The 21,394-nt window shown below is 43.2% G+C and overlaps 1 protein-coding gene and 1 non-coding gene across 5 annotated transcripts in view; both read right to left on the bottom strand.

Moving 5' to 3' along the window:
• Nucleotides 1-1,011: 1,011 nt before the first annotated feature.
• LOC125080231 (U6 spliceosomal RNA) lies at nucleotides 1,012-1,115 on the bottom strand. The gene has a single exon (XR_007121261.1). It is a non-coding gene; the product is annotated as a U6 spliceosomal RNA (small nuclear RNA).
• Nucleotides 1,116-4,504: 3,389 nt separating this feature from the next.
• USP28 (ubiquitin specific peptidase 28) overlaps nucleotides 4,505-21,394 on the bottom strand; it is a 66,783-nt gene continuing 49,893 nt past the window's right edge. For 2 of the 4 annotated variants that reach the window (XM_047691419.1, XM_047691418.1), the window contains exons 17-26: nucleotides 19,963-20,154; nucleotides 19,215-19,354; nucleotides 18,864-19,049; nucleotides 17,765-17,860; nucleotides 16,891-17,069; nucleotides 16,708-16,786; nucleotides 15,847-15,926; nucleotides 15,200-15,323; nucleotides 6,856-7,051; nucleotides 4,505-5,752 (exon numbers count right to left, since the gene is read on the bottom strand). In XM_047691419.1, coding sequence (XP_047547375.1) covers nucleotides 5,577-5,752; nucleotides 6,856-7,051; nucleotides 15,200-15,323; nucleotides 15,847-15,926; nucleotides 16,708-16,786; nucleotides 16,891-17,069; nucleotides 17,765-17,860; nucleotides 18,864-19,049; nucleotides 19,215-19,354; nucleotides 19,963-20,154 — 1,448 coding nt within the window. In that variant the 3' untranslated portion in view covers nucleotides 4,505-5,576. The remainder of the gene's footprint in view (nucleotides 5,753-6,855; nucleotides 7,052-15,199; nucleotides 15,324-15,846; nucleotides 15,927-16,707; nucleotides 16,787-16,890; nucleotides 17,070-17,764; nucleotides 17,861-18,863; nucleotides 19,050-19,214; nucleotides 19,355-19,962; nucleotides 20,155-21,394) is intronic. The other 2 variants (XM_047691421.1, XM_047691420.1) reach the window with 1 other exon arrangement.

Genomic DNA, 21,394 nt, shown 5'->3' on the forward strand with positions numbered 1-21,394 from the left:
GCCTGCTTCCTCCTCTCTCTCTGCCTGCCTCTCTGCCTGCTTGTGATCTCTCTCTGTCAAATAAATAAATAAAATCTTTAGAAAAAAAAAAGAAGAAAAAGAAAAATAATGAGGTAAAATTTAAATTTTGCCAGTAAAATTTAAATTTTAGATGAAATGGACAAATTTCTAATAATTTCCAAAATTCACATACGTAACCCCCCCAAATATGAAAATGTTGTATATATGAAAGAAACTGCATGCATAATGAAAAGCATGCCTACAAAACACACAATTCTAAGCTCAGATGATGTCAAAAACAAATTCTTCCAGACATTAAGGAAGAAATAATCTTATCTTATCCAAACTCTTCCAGAGCAGAGAAAATGAGAGACTATTTCCCAATTCATTCACTAAGACCAGAAAAACCTTAATACCAAAACCTTGACAAGGACAAAATAAGAAAAGGCCAATCTCCCTCAAAAATATACATGCAAAAATCCTAAAAATAAGAAAAATTCTATGTACATATAAAAATATCATGACCAGTGTATTTTGGCAACACATGGTTGGTTTAACATTTAAAATTAGTAAACGTCACACAAGAACGGAAAAAAGAGAAGATCCATGTAATCATTCTAATAGGTATAAAAAAGCATTCGATAAATTTCAACATCCGCTCATAATTTTTTAAAAACTCTTTGCAAAATAAGAATAGAAGGAATCTTTATTATATAACAAATGGAATTTATAAAAAGCCTACTGCATACTTAATTGTGAAATGTTGAAAACCTTCCCCCCTGATATTAGGGGACAAAGATGCCCGCTATCACCACTTCTATTCGGCATTGTACCTGAGGCCCTCGAGTGTGATCAAGCACGGAAAATCACTGTTGCAAGGGCTTGCAATAAAGAAGTAAGTTATCATTCACAGATAACATAATTATGCAGAGAAAAATCTGTAAAAACTACTGATCAACTATTAGAATTAGTAAATGAACTTATTAATGTCACTGGATCCACATTTGATATAAAAACATCAATTCTTTCTCAAATTTGTGTCTCATCCTTGTACAGGGGCACTGATAATCTCCATATTGTTCCAATTTTAGTGTATGTGCTGCTGAAGTGAGCACATTGTTTCTAGATACCAGTGATAAGCAATTAAAAATGTAATTCCAGGGACGCCTGGGTGGCTCAGTGGGTTAAGCGGCTGCCTTCGGCTCAGGTCATGATCTCAGGGTCCTGGGATCGAGTCCCACATCAGGCTCCTTGCTCAGCAGGGAGCCTGCTTCTCCCTCTGCCTGCCACTCTATCTGCTTGTGCTCACTCTCCCTCACTCTCTCTCTCTGACAAATAAATAAATAAAATTTTTAAAAAAAAATGTAATTCCAAAAATGACAACATTTAAATAGCTTGAAAAACGTCAAAGATCTAGGAATTGATTTATGAAAGATATGGAAGAACTTAATACAAAAATTTAAGAAAAACCTACATACACAGGATATATTGTGTTCCTGGATTAGAAGATGTCAATTCTCTCCAAATTATCTATAGTCACTGCAAACCTAATCAAAATCCCTCAAAATCTGTGTGTGAAACTGACAAACTGATCCCAAAATGTATATGGCAAAATTTTGATTAATAACAGACAAGATGATCTTGACTTCATCTTGACTTGAACTTGACTTCAATTCAAAACTGGATGATTTATTGTACTGGAAATCAAGACTGATAAAAAGCTACACAAATTAAGACAGTGTGATGTTGGTACAACCAGACAAACATACTAATGGAATAAACAAAAGGGCCCAGAAGGATACCCCTACATAGACACTTGATTTATGACAAAGGCACAGCACTGGGAAAAACACAGTAGATGGTGCTGGGTCCATCAGCTAACCAGGAAGGGTCAAAAAGCAAAACTTCTGGGAGATAACACAGAATGTCTTCATGACCTTGGATAATGATTAGAAGAACGGGTAGATTGGACTACACTAACATTAAAAAATTATTTTCATCAAGCCATCAGGAGCGAAAACCCAGAGTGCGAGAAGATCTATGCAATGCATAGAACTCAAAAATTTCCGTAACTGGCTATTTTTTTTTTAAACTCCTACAAATCAGTATGTACCAAGAGAGTAAATCCAACAAAAAGGCTGGCAAAAGACTTAACTAGGTATTTCACAAAAAAGAATAGCCCAAGCAGTAAGCATATAAAGAGATGCTCAGTGTTGTTGGTGTGCAAGTTCAAATTAAAGCAACATCACGTGGCCATAATGGCTAAAATTTTAAAATACCGACAAAACCAAAGCTTGACAAGGATACGAAGCAACTGGAGCTTGTAAACTGCTGGGGGGTGGCAGGCAGTCTCAGTTGGTGTAACTGCTTTGGGAACCATGTGGCAGTGCCTAGTAAAGACACAGCCCTCTATCCCTATGACCCATACACCCTATGACCCAGCAATTCCGCTCACAGTTCCATGACAGAAACGCCTTCGTGTGGGCGTTGAAACACATGCACATGAATGCTCCTAGCAGCATTATGGGCAGTAGCCAAAAAACTGGAAAGAATTCAAATGACAATTAGCAGAATAAATTGTAAAGTATAGTCGTACAAAGAGCGAGCAATAAACCAAGCAATGAAAATGGCTAAACTCTGCTCCTGTGAATCTCTCCCTTGATCCCAGGTCTGCTTCATCAGCCTTCCTTCAGGCCTAGCCTCCAGTTCATTCATTTTTTGAAACTGTTGTGTCTTTCCTCTCACAATTCTTTCTTGAAGCAGGGAGGGGAAAAACGAGCTTATACGGCTTGGAGTTCTTAGAGGAGCTAACAAATCCGAACAGAAGCAGGTTGTGATTCCAGCGAGCCACAGGAAGTCTAACCCCAGTGTCAAGGGAATTTACGCTGAGGTCAAGTGCCCTGATAAAATCCTTGAAACATTTTAGGTTAAGAGTCTAGTAGGTTTCTTCCCCACGCAGCCCCAACCCCACCTGGCCCTCATCCTTTTTCATGATCCTTCAAACATGTAAAAACCCTGCTTATCCTGAGGCAGTTTGTGGACTCCTTAAGAAACCAGGCTGTCCCTAAAGCAGCCAGCAGATGTGAGAAAGAAAGGACTCCTCAGCACTCCACCTGTGGGTCTGAAGTGCCCAACACCACACCTACAAATGGCCATCTGTTTCTTTCTTGGTCAACTATAGATTCCCAACAGCTGACCAGGAAGTAGCAAATGTGGGAAGGTACAGAGCAAAAGATTTTTTAAGATTTTATTTATTTGGGGCGTCTGGGTGGCTCAGTGGGTTAAGCCGCTGCCTTCGGCTCAGGTCATGATCTCAGAGTCCTGGGATCGAGCCCCGCATCGGGCTCTCTGCTCGGCAGGGAGCCTGCTTCCTCCTCTCTCTGCCTGCCTCTCTGCCTGCTTGTGATCTCTCTGTCAAATAAATAAATAAAATCTTTAAAAAAAAAAAAAAAGAAAAGAAAAGATTTTATTTATTTATTTGAGTGAGCGAGAGAGAATGAGAGAGAGCATGAGAGCAATGAGAGAGAGGAGAAGGTCAGAGGGAGAAGTAGACTCCCCATGGAGCTGGGAGCCCGATGCGGAACTCGATCCCAGGACTCTGGGACCATGACCCGAGCCAAAGGCAGTCGCCTAACCAACTGAGCCACCCAGGCACCCGAGCAAAATATTTTTCCCGACTACTGAGGGCAGCTGAGCAGTTGTTAAAAGGCCATGAACGCAGACTACCAAGACTTAGTATCCTGGCTCTGCTCCTTAAAACATCTAGGACCTTGGACAAACCAGTCCCCACCACCATCACAGGACTCTTACATGAAGCCAAACAATTTAACTGTGCACAGCACTCAATAATGACAGAGATGAGAAAGGGAACAGCAAATGGTGGTACTCGAAGCTTAAGTAGCAAATCAAATCAAAAGTAAGTAAATGGATCAATTTCCCATGAAACAATTATCTCTGCAGTGAGCTCTGAAACGCAAAAGCACTTCTGAAATTCTGTAAAAGATGGCCCAGCACAAATTAGTCAAAACCTAAGAAAGTCCACCTTAAGAGAATAACTTTTTCCCCTCCTAAATTCTACAAATTACAGGGGCATCTGTGTGGCTCAGTCGGTTGAGTGTCTGCCTCCGGCCCAGGTCATGATCTCAGGGTCCTGGGATGGAGCCCCACATCCGGCTCCCTGCTCAGCGGGGAGCCTGCTTCTCCCTCTCCCTCTGCCTGCTGCTCCCCCTGCTTGTGTTCTGTGTCAAATAAGTAAATGAAATCTTAAAAAACAAAAAAATTCTACAAATTAAACAGTAGATAGACTTACAAGCATTGCAACTGGCAAATGGGAGGGAAGACACCAGCCACCACTAAGCGCTGCCCAAGAATCATTCTCCCCCATCAAGATTCTCAACACTTTCGTCTGCTTTTCTCTTCTAAAGAAGTAAAACTTCTTTAAAATGCTTACTGAGTCTGCCTAGTTCCGGAAAGTACGTTTAAATGAAGGCCACAGCAGACACCAAAGGTAAAACAAATACTTTTATTGCACATTTATAAAATCTGCATAGTTGTATCAAGTGTTCTTCCCACCCACTCTTCCCTCATTCATGTTAAAATTTGGTTAAAACACAATATCCAATCTGGAGCCTTTTAAAAATGGTCAGTTGGAGATAGTTCTCTCTCTACATATACATATATATAGATACTTTTTTTTCTTTTTTACAAACCCACAGCCCTTATCTTTTCAAAGCAAAAACGGGGGGTGGGGGGTTGGGGAGGGGCATCCAAATGTTCTTTCGGGCCAGCAGCAGCCTTAGACATCTGTTGTTGACAATTTTTGGACGCTAGGAGATTTCACTGAAATGGGGAACAACGCTCACAGCGCTCTCCTGTCTCGATCACGTTTTACCACGCCGTTGCGTCTACGGCCCTTAGTGCTTTGTTTTCTTTCACTCGGGACTGAGTGTGAGGTTTTCTGGTTTATTGAGAAATATAAAATAAAAGAGAGAGAGAGGAGAGGAAAGGCAGCTTTCTTTTGATTTGCAGCATCCTGCTGCCACGCGCCCCTGTGTTTCTACCCACACGTAAAGGCTGGCAGCTCATCAGCAGCCCACTGCCATCTCCTGTCAAGAGACAGGCAGAGACTTCTCATCTCTTGCCGTTAAGAACTTTCAGATGTCACCTGTATTTGATAAAATAACTAGTAGCTGTTCATCTGGTTCAGGTTCTGACGGATCACCCTTCTATTCCACTGTCAAAAATATTTATGCCTGCGGGGTAATTTTAAAAGTGGCAAGAGGCTTACCGAAGCCCAAGTACTCCTGCAGGCACAGGAGGCATTTCAGGTCTTCTGACATAATTCAATACCTTAATGTACAATGGTTCTTGTCTTTTTTAGTGAAATTGCTTTTCTGATTCTTTACCTAAAAAGTGCAATTTTATTTTCAATCCTTCTTTACACGCAGAGCATGGCTGGGGTCTGGATCTGAATCTTACTTTCCCGCCTAATCCCTCCCCCAGGGGAAACACTGTGACAACAGACTTCTGTGCAACAGGCCGCCCCAGACCAAACTGGGTCTTGACCCCGAGGGGGCTTATTTCACTGTTACAGTTGAAACCCCTTGAATTGACTCCATGACAGCTGCAAATCGGCTACAAAGGTCATAGGGAGAATTGGGTCGAATGGTCGGAGGCTCCTTCAAGACAATGATTTCTGCAGAAGGATCCAGAAGCCTGGGTAGAAACTCTCCTAAGCACAGCTGTAGATTTTCTGTGGAGGGAAAAGGGATCATTATGTACACAGCGAAGCAGGTCTCCAAGTAAAAACCAGCTAAGTCTGCAGCCAGAAGGTCTTCCCTAGAGCCCATTCATTCCCCAACCTCAAAGGTCAAAGCATCACGCTGGCCAGCTAACAACAAATGATTCATTCGCTTCAAACCAGGAGCAAAGACTACTTGCCAGATATACCAAAGCTTTAGGTCACGGCTTTAAATCACTGATGTGTGGCAGGAAAACACTAAATATTCATTTCACTGACAGGCCTTCTAATCCATCCTTTTAAAACTTGAGAAAGTGGATAAGATACTCCATGCCATAAATATAATGGTGTCATCTCCTTTCAATGATTAAAACACAGGTGTGTACATATGGCACTGTAAGTAAAGCTACATGTCACACAGAGTCTAAAGGAAAAGTGAAGACATTAAAAAGAAATTCCTAACTACTAATCATAGAATTTTCCACTCAATATTATAAACATGAATACTTCAAGAAGTCAATACAATATCGTTACATCAGTGAGAAATGGACAAAGAGGCTTCATATTAGAACACAGACCAACTTTCTAAGGCTGCCAGAACTCACCTAAAAATGACTAGTTTTAGGCTCCCTCTCCAAAATGCTTTGGACAAGCTAGGCCATTCCATTTCTCACTTTATGAACCTTGAGGGCTTCATAGTTAGTAACCACGCTCTGTCTTGCAACTTCAAGTCACTGGAAAATTTAGTTATGGCCCCACCAAGTCATCAAGCTACATAAATAGATTTTGATTTCTAAGCTACAGAGTTCCGATTCTGAGAGATGAGAATGTCAGACAAGTGTGACATCCCCCAAGAGGAATCATTTTATCAAACAGGCTTGCAGACTGTCTATGGGGGTATTTCAGCAGCCAGGGGGGAGGTAAGGAGAAGCTGAGAGGGACAGAGGTCCAGGATCCTACCCCTTGTTTCACTAGAGCAGAGCCACTCTTAACTCACTGACACACATCAATAAGCCTTTAAAAAGGTTTGAGAACCAGTGCCAGAGTGAAAACACCGTACTTTCTAAAAGTCTGAAGAGCCACAGAAATCATCACAAGTGTCAACCGCAACCTACCAGCGATGTCTTGCCCGAGGTAAGAGCACCAGTGGTTTCTCATGACCTCGATGGCATGTAGGTCATCCTTGGAGATGTCGTTATTAATGATAAGGTGAATGCAGGGAATGATCAATTCATTCATCACATTAATGCCCTCCGTTACAGAATGGTCATCGTTTGTTTCAAAGAGAGAAGCTGCTTTGGCATTCAGCTCCTACAGGGAAAAAGCAGAGTGGGGGGGAAAAACATTCTGAAAAAGATAAATACCTATTTTAGAAGAGACTAAACAAGTGGTTCCCAAACTTTACTGCATACTGCCTGGGAATCTCCACAGACTATGGACGCCCCACCCCAGACATGCTGATTTGACTGGTGGGCAGGTGACCGGGACATTGGGATTTTTTTTTTTTTTTGAAACAGAGAGAGAGAGATCACAAGTATGCAGAGAGGCAGGCATAGAGAGAGGAGGAAGCAGGCTCCCCGCTGAGCAGAGAGCCCGATGCAGGCCTCGATCCCAGCACCCTGAGATCATGACCTGAGCCAAAGGCGAGGCTTAACCCACTGAGCCACCCAGGCGCCCCAACACTGGGATTTTTTAAAAAAGCTCCCGAGGGGTTGCCTTGAACCGGTCGCAGGCTCGGTCAGCTCGGAGCGCGGCCGGAGGCCAGGGTGACGGGAGTCATTTGGCGCTGTTCTCTGAGGGCGCACTGAGGAGTGGGGCCCCGGGCTCTCGGCTCCTCCGGGCCGGAGACCGGGAGGCCGCCATCTTTATTCCCGTCCTCCGGACTCTACGGAAAGCGCTCAGGGAACAAAAGCTCCCGAAAGCGAACCCGAGCGGATGACTCAGCGCGGCCCCGGGTAAGGGCGGTGCAACTCCGCCTGGGGCAAAGACGCTTGAGAATCACTACAACAGGCCCCTCCCCCAGAAGATCTACAGGAAACCCAGCCAGGACCAAGTTCACCTACCAAGGAGAACGGCGGAATTCCAGAGGAGAAGAAAGCAAAGCACGGAACTCATGGCTTTCTCCCCATGATTTTTTAGCCTTGCAGTTAATTTAATTTTTTTTTCTTTTTCAATTTTTTTTTCTTTTTCTCTTCTTCTGCTAAATTTTTTTTAACTTTTACCGTTTTCTTTTTTTAACGTTTTTTAAATAGTTTATCTAATATATATATATTTTTTCCTCTTTTTATATTTTTTCTTTATCGGCTTTCTTTTTTTTAATAGTTTTTTTTTTCTTTCTTTCTGAACCCCTTTTTATCCCCTTTCTCCCCCCCACAATTCAGGATCTCTTCTGATTTGGCTAAAGCATATTTTCCTGGGGTTGTTGCCACCCTTTTAGTATTTTACTTGCTCCTTCATAAACTCTTATCTGGACAAAATGACAAGGCGGAAAAATTCACAACAAAAAAAAGAACAAGAGGCAATACCAAAGGCTAGGGACCTAATCAATACAGACATTGGTAATATGTCAGATATAGAGTTCAGAATGATGATTCTCAAGGTTCTAGCCGGGCTTGAAAAAGGCATGGAAGATATTAAAGCAACCCTCTCAGGAGATATAAAAGCTCTTTCTGGAGAAATAAAAGAACTAAAATCTAACCAAGTTGAAATCAAAAAAGCTATTAATGAGGTGCAATCAAAAATGGAGGCTCTCACTGCTAGGATAAATGAGGCAGAAGAAAGAATTAGCGATATAGAAGACCAAATGACAGAGAATAAAGAAGCTGAGCAAAAGAGGGACAAACAGCTACTGGACCACGAGGGGAGAATTCGAGAGATAAGTGACACCATAAGACGAAACAACATTAGAATAATTGGGATTCCAGAAGAAGAGGAAACAGAGAGGGGAGCAGAAGGTATATTGGAGAGAATTATTGGAGAGAATTTCCCCAATATGGCAAAGGGAACAAGCATCAAAATCCAGGAGGTTCAGAGAACCCCCCTCAAAATCAATAAGAATAGGTCTACACCCCGTCACCTAATAGTAAAATTGACAAGTCTTAGTGACAAAGAAAAGATCCTGAAAGCAGCCCGGGAAAAGAAGTCTGTAACGTACAATGGTAAAAATATTAGATTGGCAGCAGACTTATCCACAGAGACCTGGCAGGCCAGAAAGAGCTGGCATGATATATTCAGAGTACTAAATGAGAAAAACATGCAGCCAAGAATACTATATCCAGCTAGGCTATCATTGAAAATAGACGGAGAGATTAAAAGCTTCCAGGACAAACAAAAACTGAAAGAATTTGCAAATACCAAACCAGCTCTACAGGAAATATTGAAAGGGGTCCTCTAAGCAAAGAGAGACCCTCAAAGTAGTAGATCAGAAAGAAACAGAGACAATATACAATAACAGTCACCTTACAGGCAATACAATGGCACTAAATTCATATCTCTCAATACTTACCCTGAATGTTAATGGGCTAAATGCCCCAATCAAAAGACACAGGGTATCAGAATGGATAAAAAAACAAAAACCATCTATATGTTGCCTACAAGAAACTCATCTTACACCCGAAGACACCTCCAGGTTTAAAGTGAGGGGGTGGAAAAGAATTTACCATGCTAATGGACATCAGAAGAAAGCAGGAGTGGCAATCCTTATATCAGATCAATTAGATTTTAAGCCAAAGATTATAATAAGAGATGAGGAAGGACACTATATCATACTCAAAGGAACTGTCCAACAAGAAGATCTAACAATTTTAAATATCTATGCCCCTAACGTGGGAGCAGCCAACTATATAAACCAATTAATAACAAAATCAAAGAAACACATCGACAAGAATACAATAATAGTAGGGGATTTTAACACTCCCCTCACTGAAATGGACAGATCATCTAAGCAAAAGATCAACAAGGAAATCAAGGCCTTAAATGACACACTGGACCAGATGGACATCACAGATATATTCAGAACATTTCATCCCAAAGCAACAGAATACACATTCTTCTCTAGTGCACATGGAACATTCTCCAGAATAGATCACATTCTTGGTCCTAAATCAAGTCTCAACCGGTATCAAAAGATTGGGATCATTCCCTGCATATTTTCAGACCACAATGCTCTAAAGCTAGAACTCAATAACAAGAGGAAATTTGGAAAGAACCCAAATACATGGAGACTAAACAGCATCCTTCTAAAGAATGAATGGGTCAACCAGGAAATCAAAGAAGAATTGAAAAAATTTATGGAAACAAATGATAATGAAAACACAACAGTTCAGAATCTGTGGGACACAACAAAGGCAGTCCTGAGAGGAAAATATATAGCGGTACAAGCCTTTCTCAAGAAACAAGAAAGGTCTCAGGTACACAACCTAACCCTACACCTAAAGGAGCTGGAGAAAGAACAAGAAAGAAACCCTAAACCCAGCAGGAGAAGAGAAATCATAAAGATCAGAGCAGAAATCAATGAAATAGAAACCAAAAAAACAATAGAACAAATCAACGAAACTAGGAGCTGGTTCTTTGAAAGAATTAATAAGATTGACAAACCCCTGGCCAGACTTATCAAAAAGAAAAGAGAGAGGACCCAAATAAATAAAATCATGAATGAAAGAGGAGAGATCACAACGAACACCAAAGAAATACAGACAATTATAAGAACATACTATGAGCTACTCTACGCCAACAAATTTGACAATCTGGAAGAAATGGATGCATTCCTAGAGACATATAAACTACCACAACTGAACCAGGAAGAAATAGAAAGCCTGAACAGACCCATAACCAGTAAGGAGATTGAAACGGTCATCAAAAATCTCCAAACAAACAAAAGCCCAGGGCCAGACGGCTTCCTGGGGGAATTCTACCAAACATTTAAAGAAGAACTAATTCCTATTCTCCTGAAACTGTTCCAAAAAATAGCAATAGAAGGAAAACTTCCAAACTCATTTTATGAGGCCAGCATCACCTTGATCCCAAAACCAGACAAGGATCCCAACAAAAAAGAGAACTACAGACCAATATCCTTGATGAACACAGATGCAAAAATTCTCGCCAAAATACTAGCCAATAGGATTCAACAGTACGTTAAAAGGATTATTCACCACGACCAAGTGGGATTTATTCCAGGGCTGCAAGGCTGGTTCAACATCCGCAAATCAATCAATGTGATACAACACATTAATAAAAGAAAGAACAAGAACCATATGATACTCTCCATAGATGCTGAAAAAGCATTTGACAAAGTACAGCATCCCTTCCTGATCAAAACTCTTCAAAGTGTAGGGATAGACGGCACATACCTCAATATTATCAAAGCCATCTATGAAAAACCTACCGCAAATATCATTCTCAATGGAGAAAAACTGAAAGCTTTTCCGCTAAGGTCAGGAACACGGCAGGGATGTCCGTTATCACCACTGCTATTCAACATAGTACTAGAAGTCCTAGCCTCAGCAATCAGACAACAAAAGGAAATTAAAGGCATCCAAATCGGCAAAGAAGAAGTCAAACTATCACTCTTTGCAGATGATATGATACTGTATGTGGAAAACCCAAAAGACTCCACTCCAAAACTGCTAGAACTTGTACAGGAATTCAGTAAAGTGTCAGGATATAAAATCAATGCACAGAAATCAGTTGCATTTTTCTACACCAACAACAAGACAGAAGAAAGAGCAATTAAGGAGTCCATCCCATTTACAATTGCACCCAAAACTATAAGATACCTAGGAATAAACCTAACCAAAGAGACTAAGAATCTATACTCAGAAAACTATAAAGTACTCATGAAAGAAATTGAGGAAGACACAAAGAAATGGAAAAATGTTCCATGCTCCTGGATTGGAAGAATAAATATTGTGAAAATGTCTATCCTACCTAAAGCAATCTACACATTTAATGCAATTCCCATCAAAGTACCATCCATTTTTTTCAAAGAAATGGAACAAATAATCCTAAAATTTATATGGAACCAGAAAAGACCTCGAATAGCCAAAGGAATATTGAAAAAGAAAGCCAAAGTTGGTGGCATCACAATTCTGGACTTCAAGCTCTATTACAAAGCTGTCATCATCAAGACAGCATGGTACTGGCACAAAAACAGACACATAGATCAATGGAACAGAATAGAGAGCCCAGAAATGGACCCTCAACTCTATGGTCAACTCATCTTCGACAAAGCAGGAAAGAATGTCCAATGGAACAAAGACAGCCTCTTCAATAAATGGTGTTGGGAAAATTGGACAGCCACATGCAGAAAAATGAAATTGGATCATTTCCTTACACCACACACGAAAATAGACTCAAAATGGATGAAGGATCTCAATGTGAGAAAGGAATCCATCAAAATCCTCGAGGAGAACACAGGCAGCAACCTCTTCGACGTCAGCCGCAGCAACATCTTCCTAGGAACATCACCAAAGGCAAGGGAAGCAAGGGCAAAAATGAACTTTTGGGATTTTATCAAGATCAAAAGCTTTTGCACAGCAAAGGAAACAGTTAAAAAAACCAAAAGACAACTGACAGAATGGGAGAAGATATTTGCAAATGACATATCAGATAAAGGGCTAGTGTCCAAAATCTATAAAGAACTTAGCAAACTCAACACCCAAAGAACAAATAATCCAATCAAGAAATGGGCAGAGGACATGAACAGACATTTCTGCAAAGAAGACATCCAGATGGCCAACAGACACATGAAAAAGTGCTCCATATCACTCGGCATCAGGGAAATACAAATCAAAACCACCATGAGATATCACCTCACACCAGTCAGAATGGCTAAAATTCACAAGTCAGGAAATGACAGATGCTGGCGAGGATGCGGAGAAAGGGGAAACCTCCTACACTGTTGGTGGGAATGCAAGCTGGTGCAACCACTCTGGAAAACAGCATGGAGGTTCCTCAAAATGTTGAAAATAGAACTACCCTATGACCCTGCAATTGCACTGCTGGGTATTTACCCTAAAGATACAAACATAGTGATCCGAAGGGGCACATGCACCCGAATGTTTATAGCAGCAATGTCTACAATAGCCAAACTATGGAAAGAACCTAGATGTCCATCTACAGACGAATGGATAAAGAAGATGTGGTATATACACAATGGAATACTATGCAGCCATCAAAAGAAATGAAATCTTGCCATTTGCGACGACGTGGATGGAACTAGAGGGTATCATGCTTAGCGAAATAAGTCAATCGGAGAAAGACAACTATCATATGATCTCCCTGATATGAGGGAGAGGAGATGCAACATGGGGGGTCGAGGGGGTAGGAGAAGAGTAAATGAAACAAGATGGGATTGGGAGGGAGACAAACCATAAGTGACTCTTAATCTCACAAAACAAACTGAGGGTTGATGGGGGGAGGGGGTTGGGAGAGGGGGTGGGGTTATGGATATCGGGGAGGGTATGTGCTATGGTGAGTGTTGTGAAGTGTGTAAACCTGGCGATTCGCAGACCTGTACCCCTGGGGATAAAAATATATGTTTATAAAGCTGTAAAAAAAAAAAAAAAAGAAAGGATGAATCCCCAAGTTTTGTAGCAACATGGACGGGACTGGAAGAGATTATGCTGAGTGAAATAAGTCAAGCAGAGAGAGTCAATTATCATATGGTTTCACTTATTTGTGGAGATAACAAATAGCATGGAGGACAAGGGGAGATGGAGAGGAGAAGGGAGTTGAGGGAAATTGGAAGGGGAGGTGAACCATGAGAGACTATGGACTCTGAAAAACGATCTGAGAATTTTGAAGGGGTGGGGGGTGGGAGGTTGGGGGCACCAGGTGGTGGGTATTGTAGAGGGCACGGATTGCATGGAGCACTGGGTGTGGTGCAAAAATAATGAATACTGTTATGCTGAAAAAAAATAAAAAAATAAAATTAAAAAAAAAAATAAAAGAAAAAATAAAATTTAAAAAAAAAAAAAAAAAAAAAAGCTCCCGAGGTGATTCTAATGCAGCAAAGTTCGTGACCCACTTACCCAAACTTCCAAGTCAAGGTCTCGCCTACCACTTGCTTCTACTATAATGCTTTATTCTATGGCTGCCAATCTCCACTGAGCTCGGAATCACCTGCAGAGCATCCGCTGGTGCCCAGGCCCCTCCCCAGCCTTTGGTCCGACAGTCTGGGGAACGGTCGCCACAGAGAGCTCCCCGAGGGACTCACACGCACACTGGGGGTTGCGAGCCAGTGATGGGAAGAACCTCAATCACTATTACCACTGACCAGTGGAAGATGAGCAGGACATTCCAGACATAATCTGTACTTGGGGATTTAAAGCATAATAAAGTTCATATCCATCAAATCTACCAGGCCCTCTTTCCAGCTTCAAAATGTCCTGTCACACCCTAGAACTGATAAAGAAATCAACACACATGTCAGAAAAGGAAGCTCTTGAGATGAATGTATGTCATGACTTAACCTCCTCCATTTGGTAGTAGCAAGGCAGGGGCAGAAATGCTGGCTGCACTCTTCCCAGGACGGGCAATCCTGCTGGGTGGCAGGGAGGCCCAGGGCGGCTCACAGGCTGAGGGCCAGCCAGCACTCTGTAGTTCTCCGAAGGACCAGCACCTGTATAACCCATCCGCTAGCCTGATGGAATATGGGTCTGCCATTCCCCGTGACTGCCAAATGCAAGCGAGGCCAGGCCAGACCTCCAGTGCTGTGCGACAGCGATAGTAACAGAACAGTAGAACTAGTTCTTAGGGTTTATACCATTTAAAAAAACAATGAAGTATCTCAGGAGCTGCTCAAATTCTCATCTAGTAGCTTAGCAGGAAACACTGCACAGAACACAGAAAAAGCACTGCGTTCCTTCAACACATATCCGTTGCACGCTTACGATGTGCCAGGTACAAAGAAAACAGCCCAAGAACAGGGTCTGTGCTTAAGGAGCTCACGATGCGGTAGAGCAGCGATGTGATGATACACACCGTACTGCAGGTGTCCGAAAAGGGCCCAGGAAAAGGAAAACACAAACTGATTCTCACCCTAACTTCAACCCGGGGTCGAAGAAGACTGATATTCATTTAAGTAACTTAAAATCATCTGTTTCAATGTACGACTACTCTGAAGAGTTGAGAAAAATCTGAAACTATTGAAGATTATTCTGTTTTTTAAGCTGTATTTCTTTGTGGCTTCAAGGAACAGAGATGAAGACAATAAACTAATACAAATCGTGGGGCGCCTGGGTGGCTCAGTGGGCTGAGCCTCTGCCTTCAGCTCAGGTCATGATCTCAGGGTCCTGGGATCGAGCCCCACATCAGGCTCTCTGCTCAGCTGGGGGCCTGCTTCCCCATCTTCCTCTGCCTGCTGTTTTGCCTGCTTGTGATCTCTCTCTCTCTCTGTGAGGTAAAGAAACAAAATCTTTAAAAAAAAAAAAATTGTCAGGTTTTACCGACAGTACATACCAGAAGGCATTTTCTTCGGTATAAAGCAATGACCGACTCCTTCACCCCGCGGCGAGGCCCCTTCATCAGGAGAGCGGCATTGCTCTGGTATGCATAGACCAGGTAGGAGAGCGCCTCTTGGTACCTGAGAAAACGGCAGATCAATCGAGGGCTTTGACCTCTCTGTTCCCCCAAGGGCAAATATTTACAAGGTGGCAGTTAATGGAAGCCCCCAAGGACAGAGGCAGCGCGGTGCGCTGGGAAAAGCCTGAGAGCTAAAGATGGCGGCCACTCTCAGCTCTTCTGCAAACTGGTCAAGAAACCCAAAGTGCTTCATGAAACTTCCTGCACTTCCGTTTTCCTCAACTCTAAAGAAGTGGACTGCATGTTTACTGAGGTCCATCGTGACTCTAAAATTCATTTTCTGGGTTCATCTTCATTTATCAAAAGGAAAATCTGGCCATTACATATCTTTACCACCATATCCATCACTACGTGAAGGATGAAAAACTACGTGTGATGCTTAGTGAAACAGCAGGAAAAGGAGAGGTGCCCTAGTGCATGAGGCAAGGGAGGGGAGGCACGGCTACGGTTCTCAGTACTCCTGGCTGGGGATCCGTTAACAGCGCCCTGACCAATAATCCCAGAGACATAAAAGGCCCACATACTTTCCTTTTTGGTAGAGTTCCAGGCCTGTGAGGAGATACACAGACACCTTTCGAAACAAACTATAATCTTCATGCCACTTCTGAAAAGGAATGAATGCCATTAGCAATTACGGTCACCATAAACTATTCCCTCACTTGCCACTGTGGTCAGTGTTACGTGCCATACAAATGCTTCTCGAGCACGAAAACCACAAACACGAAAGCTTTCAATAATGATGTATTGACCATTTACGATGTAAGCCCATTGCTGACCTACTTCCTCTGAGCAACAGAAATGTTTACTTCAAGTGAGCTTTAGAATGTATCATCTTAATTTCCAGTAACCCCATCAAAGTCCTGCAGCTCTGGTCTGAACAGATGCCTGTCACGGTTTCACAAGAACACGTGAGTGCAGGGAACTCAGAAGGACAAGCTGTTCCAATCGCCTAGCACAGCCCTCAGCTCAGCGGGTGCTGGGGTACCCCAAGGTGTCACAGAGCACTGTGTTACTTGTAACACAAGGCTTTTGGGGGAAATTTGTATTTTTCCATGCATTTTAATGCACAGAAATTTCACTTCAAATATAGAATTATTCAGAAGATATTATTTTAAAACAAACCAAAACCACAAATCAAGAATTTGACTTCCTAGATCCAAGGCTAACGTAGGTATTAAAAGGAAATAAAGGGTTAATTTATTCTAATGGAAGAATGGAACAAAGAAACTGGTTATTCTGAGGGTCAGAAAACATCATTTACCTCTTCTTACCCAGCTGTTTTTTGGGGGGTTGTGGGGGCAAGGCATTCTGTGATGACGTGAAATTGTTAGTCTGGCCTCAAGAATTCATGTTTTTGTTTTGCAGACTTAAAGAAAAGACTTCACCTTGTACTCTTCCATATTCATGTCGTCGGGACCAATCTCCTTCAGTTTAGCTTGTGCTACCTTCATGATGCTGATGGATCTGTGTGGCACAAGGGTCAGAGGCCGTGAGCAGGGCAGGGTGCCGCCTCCCCGTCAGAGCCAGTCACTGGGCCCAACCCAGAAGCGGCGGGTGATGCGTCTCACCTTTCATCGTAGCTAAGATTCTTATCCGCAAACTGTTCCAGGAGGGTCCGTTCTACTACTCTTTTGGGCGCTTCATTTTGGAAAAAGTAGACCAGCACGTGCTGGAGCCGAGGGTCGCTGTGAGCAGTGGGTGTCTCTTTGGCAAGCTGGTAGAGCCTGGAGTATTCTTCGTGGAATGCCTGGGAAGGACAAGACTGGTGATCAGAACAGGGAGTGCTCAGGGCTTATCTCATAGAACCAGATGCCTGTGCGCTACAGAGGTCCTCATAACTCCAAGAAGACTTCCCAGAAACTCATATTGGGGAATCACAGAGGCAACCATGGAATCCGTAAGCTATTTACATTCCATGAGGGACAGAACTCCTGTGGTGCCAACGATGTACTACACTTGGGAGAAATTCGTTTTTCTCATAAGGCTCTAAGAAAAATAAATATTTAGTTTTAATTACTATCCTTGAGTCCTGAGGACCGGAATTTTTAAAATGCACATAAATGCAATTTATTCAAGTACCTTAAGTTTTATTGAGGTGCCTTAAAAAGCATGGCCGACTTTCTTGTATTATGGCTCCCAAACCATAAAGACAATGTCTCCTTCCCAGTTTTATTAATAGATATTTCCTAAGGACAACAGCAAGCTCTCCAGGTGCGGCCTAACTCAGTTCAGCACAATTCGCCGACGCTGCGTTAGTGCGGAGGGGAGGCGCCATCGGTACCATGAGAGGGCCTGTCCCTCAGTTGGCAGGCAACAGAGTTTTAGGTGTTACTTTAAGGGACAACATTCTTCATCTCATTTTTTTTCTTACCATCTAATAAAATTAAGTCCCTGTTACTATGATACCTGTGGTATAAGGATTAGATTTTTAAAAAGAGATACCTTAATAAGCCCTGCTTCAGACCCATCTCGGTCAAAGGTCTGACGGGCTTTAGCTATGGCCAGGATGACCCCTTGCATGGCGGGGCTCAGCATCACCTACCACAGGAAGGCACAAAACACAGACAGAAAAAGGAGAGAAAAAAAGTTCAAGAAAAGACTGAATGGAAGAAAGGCAAGCAGGCTGCTAAAGGGAAGAGAAGCTGCGAGCCCGGGACCAGCACCTGCCGCCAGCCCAGACTCACATACCTGTGCCCACACACCCCCACGGCCCTGTCCCTGTGCACCACGGCCAGACCCTGCCCAGGAAGAGCTATTCCAAAAACGCTAACGTAAGCAGATAAATAAAGAGGGACATCGGAGAATTTTTAGAAATGGCACTGCTAAAGAATCGAGTTAAATGATTGCTCCCAGGGAAGTATCCCCCGTGAGAAAGCCAACAGGGTTCTGTAATTTGGCTGTCTAGCTAAAATGATTGGTACTTTTAAAACAGTCTGGAAATTAGGTGGTATACAAATACGACTTCATAAAGTCAAAACCTTTCAATGATCTGGAGAAAAAAAAAATCCCACAGGAAGAAACAGAACCCTGAGGGACAGGATTCATGACTGTCATGCGCAGTGCCAGCGTAAAGGGGACCAACTAATAAGTAACTTGGGATCCCACAGCTTCTTCTGAAAGTTTTAGGATTAAAAACAACTTCAATTTTCATTTGTTTGGCCTACTAGACAGCTGGAAATTTTAGATTTGAAGGAAAAACAATGGAATAATATTACCAAAGACAGAGGTTCCTAATTTAAAAGGCATTTTTTTTTCCCTCATAATGCCAACAAAGGAACCAAGTGCTACGTTTCTGAGCCACCTAGACCCTGCGGCGCCTCCATCAGTATACGCCTGGGCAGAGAGATACCAGGGGCAGCATGTGCTGGGAACCAGGCGAGCTTCTACGAGACGTAGCTGAGGTCAAAACCAGGCGGGCCCTCCTGTTCTTTATTTGTTCCCATATTAACTATTGCCAGACACGTTGGCCAAGCATATGGGGTCAGGTGGGAGGGAAAGAGAAGGCTGGAGAGACAGCGGAGTCCTGCACTCGTCTCTGTACCTCCTCATCATATCCATCTGCATCAGCTCTAACCAGAATCCTCCCCACACTGGGGATCTCGACTTCAGACGCCTCAGAACTAGGCGGGGCGGCAGACTCTGTGTCCTTCGCTTTTGGGGGCTGCTCTGACTGCTCTGCAAGGGTTGTTTCCGGGGGCATGGGCTTCTTGGGATCAGCTTCCTTAATCTATGGCAGCAGAATAGAGAGAGAGAGTAAGAAAAAACAGGAGAAAGCAAGAGTGACCGGTTAAATGCAGCCAAGACACAGAGTAATGGAAACGTGAGAGACTGGGGGTCTCTGCTGTGAGCCCACCCTTCCCGCCCACCCGCATGGGGGTGGCCCGCCTGTCACCTCATTCAGCGCCGCCTCGACGCCGCTCCTCTCATAGGCCTGCGCGGTGTTGGCGATGGCCTGCGCCGTCTGCTCCTTGACAATCACCGCGTGCTCCGACGCCAAGCAGCGGGCTCCGTGCGAGGAGGCTGCCGCAGGCTCTGATAAGGAACGGGACCGAGGGGTTAGCGTCTGATGATAAACAACGTCTAGAACACTGCGAAAGGCAAGCAAGACGGACACAAAGCCTCATCTACAGCCCTTCTAAAGAACTTTTAAAGCAGAATCCAGTGCAGACGTTCTCTAGAAACGAGTGACTCGAAGACACGTCCACTTTATCAAGGATGCAGTGATGGTTCTGGAAAGTTTAACGGGCTCCTGACTGTCCTATTGCTTTAGGTCAGTGAAGCCTTCCCACAAATGGCCTTTGTTAGGAAGATTGTCTTCGGAGAAGAGTTTTCACAGAGTCTACTTATTCATCCTATCATAGCTTCTCCTACAGCCTGGGAAACCGTGAAAACTAACCGAGGGAGAGTATAGGGAGCTTGTTTTGCTGATACACGTCTGCTCATCAGAAAGGACATCCTAAAGCCATAAGTTCCTCTGCAGGTTGTGCAACACCAGCTACGCCTGAACTAGACATCGTGCAGACTATGGCAGCCCCTCCCTGGGCTAAAGCCCCAGAGCTGGCCTCAGGAAGGGTGGAAGCTACCAAGACCACAGGCTCGCAGAGACCCCCCCCCCCGCCCCCCACCTCCAACCTCTGCACCTGGGGATGGAGAGAAATCCTGTGATGCTGAGCTGCTGGAGGATTCCATTTGAGGGATTTTGCAAGACTGCTCTTCTTCCCACTCCTCGACTTCCTGCTCAAACCTCCAGTTATCCTCCTGGATGTAATGCTTCAGTTCAACAGACAGCGCATCCACTTCTAACATCTGATCTGATTCGCTCGGGGCTGCCTCTGAGACAAGAACAAAGACAGAGTTGAAAGGCAGTGCCATCCAGCAAAAGGTCACAAGGAATCAGAAGGTCCTCCCTAGAAAGAAGGAAGTAAGACACTTTGTCCTTTTTCTTACTCTATGTGAAAAATACGCACATACATAATCCGTCAGAAGCAGGGACGACATAAAGCCAACAGTCACACCACACCAGTAACTTAAAACTTAAAACTTAAAAACTGTAAGAGCGGGTGCCTGGCAGATTAGCAAGTAGGAATACCTACTGAAGGAATGAATCGATCAATCAACGATTGATTAATAGAAAGCAGGGATTTGGAATAGAGGCCAACCACTGCCAAGATAGCAAGAACGGAGCGGACATTTGGAAATACAAAAAATCATTAGATCCAATGGAAATTTCAAGCTGAGTAGTTCTATCAATGTAACCACTACAACTATTACTGATAAGAATGTCCATCCCCAGATGGTTAGAGATGAAATCCAAGACATTTATACTGCCTCAAGTTCCCCACAAGTGAGTGCTACCAGAAAGTGATGTGATACAACAGTTAGATGGTAAATAATTCCTGGTGGGTAATTAAAGGCCTGGATGAAAAATGGCAAGACTATCACGGACATGTGGAATCTCACTTTTTTAAAGATTTTATGTTTGTTCTCTGTACACCAAACGTGGGGCTTGAACTCACGACCCCGAGATCAAGAGTCACATGCTCTCCCGACTGAGCCAGGCAGGCGCCCCTAAATTTTAATTCTAAACCTATGACCAAATCAAGACAAGAAGTCTACAGTAGAAAAAGCCATCCATTTCCTGGGAGCCTATAATTAGTCTTCCCATTAAGCAAATGACAGTTTCCATTTATCTGTTTCTATAGTGCAAAAATGAAGCGTATGTGTAGTAGCAAGGCTCCTATCGACTACCAACAATAGTCTGGTCATTTGTACAACTCCCACAGGCAGCTGTCCCTGCTCTGGAGCTGCAAAGATGCAATTAGGAGGCTCAGTTACTGCTAAGTGGTCATTCTGTCTATCCTGTCCCCCAGCCACACCAGCAGATCAGAAACATAATGCACTGCCTGGACCAAATACCGTCTGTGTTTCCTTACTTATTCAGCCCAGGACAGTTTGAATAGGATAAGAAAAAGCCTTCCAGGATCTTAGATGTGAAATGCTGGTCACCAGACCTTTCCCAGAACACATGAAAGGAAGAGAGAATAAGGTAAATGGATGACAACATAGAATTTG

The sequence above is a fragment of the Lutra lutra genome, chromosome 10 (assembly GCF_902655055.1).
Source record: "Lutra lutra chromosome 10, mLutLut1.2, whole genome shotgun sequence".
NCBI classification, from domain to species: Eukaryota; Metazoa; Chordata; class Mammalia; order Carnivora; family Mustelidae; genus Lutra; species Lutra lutra.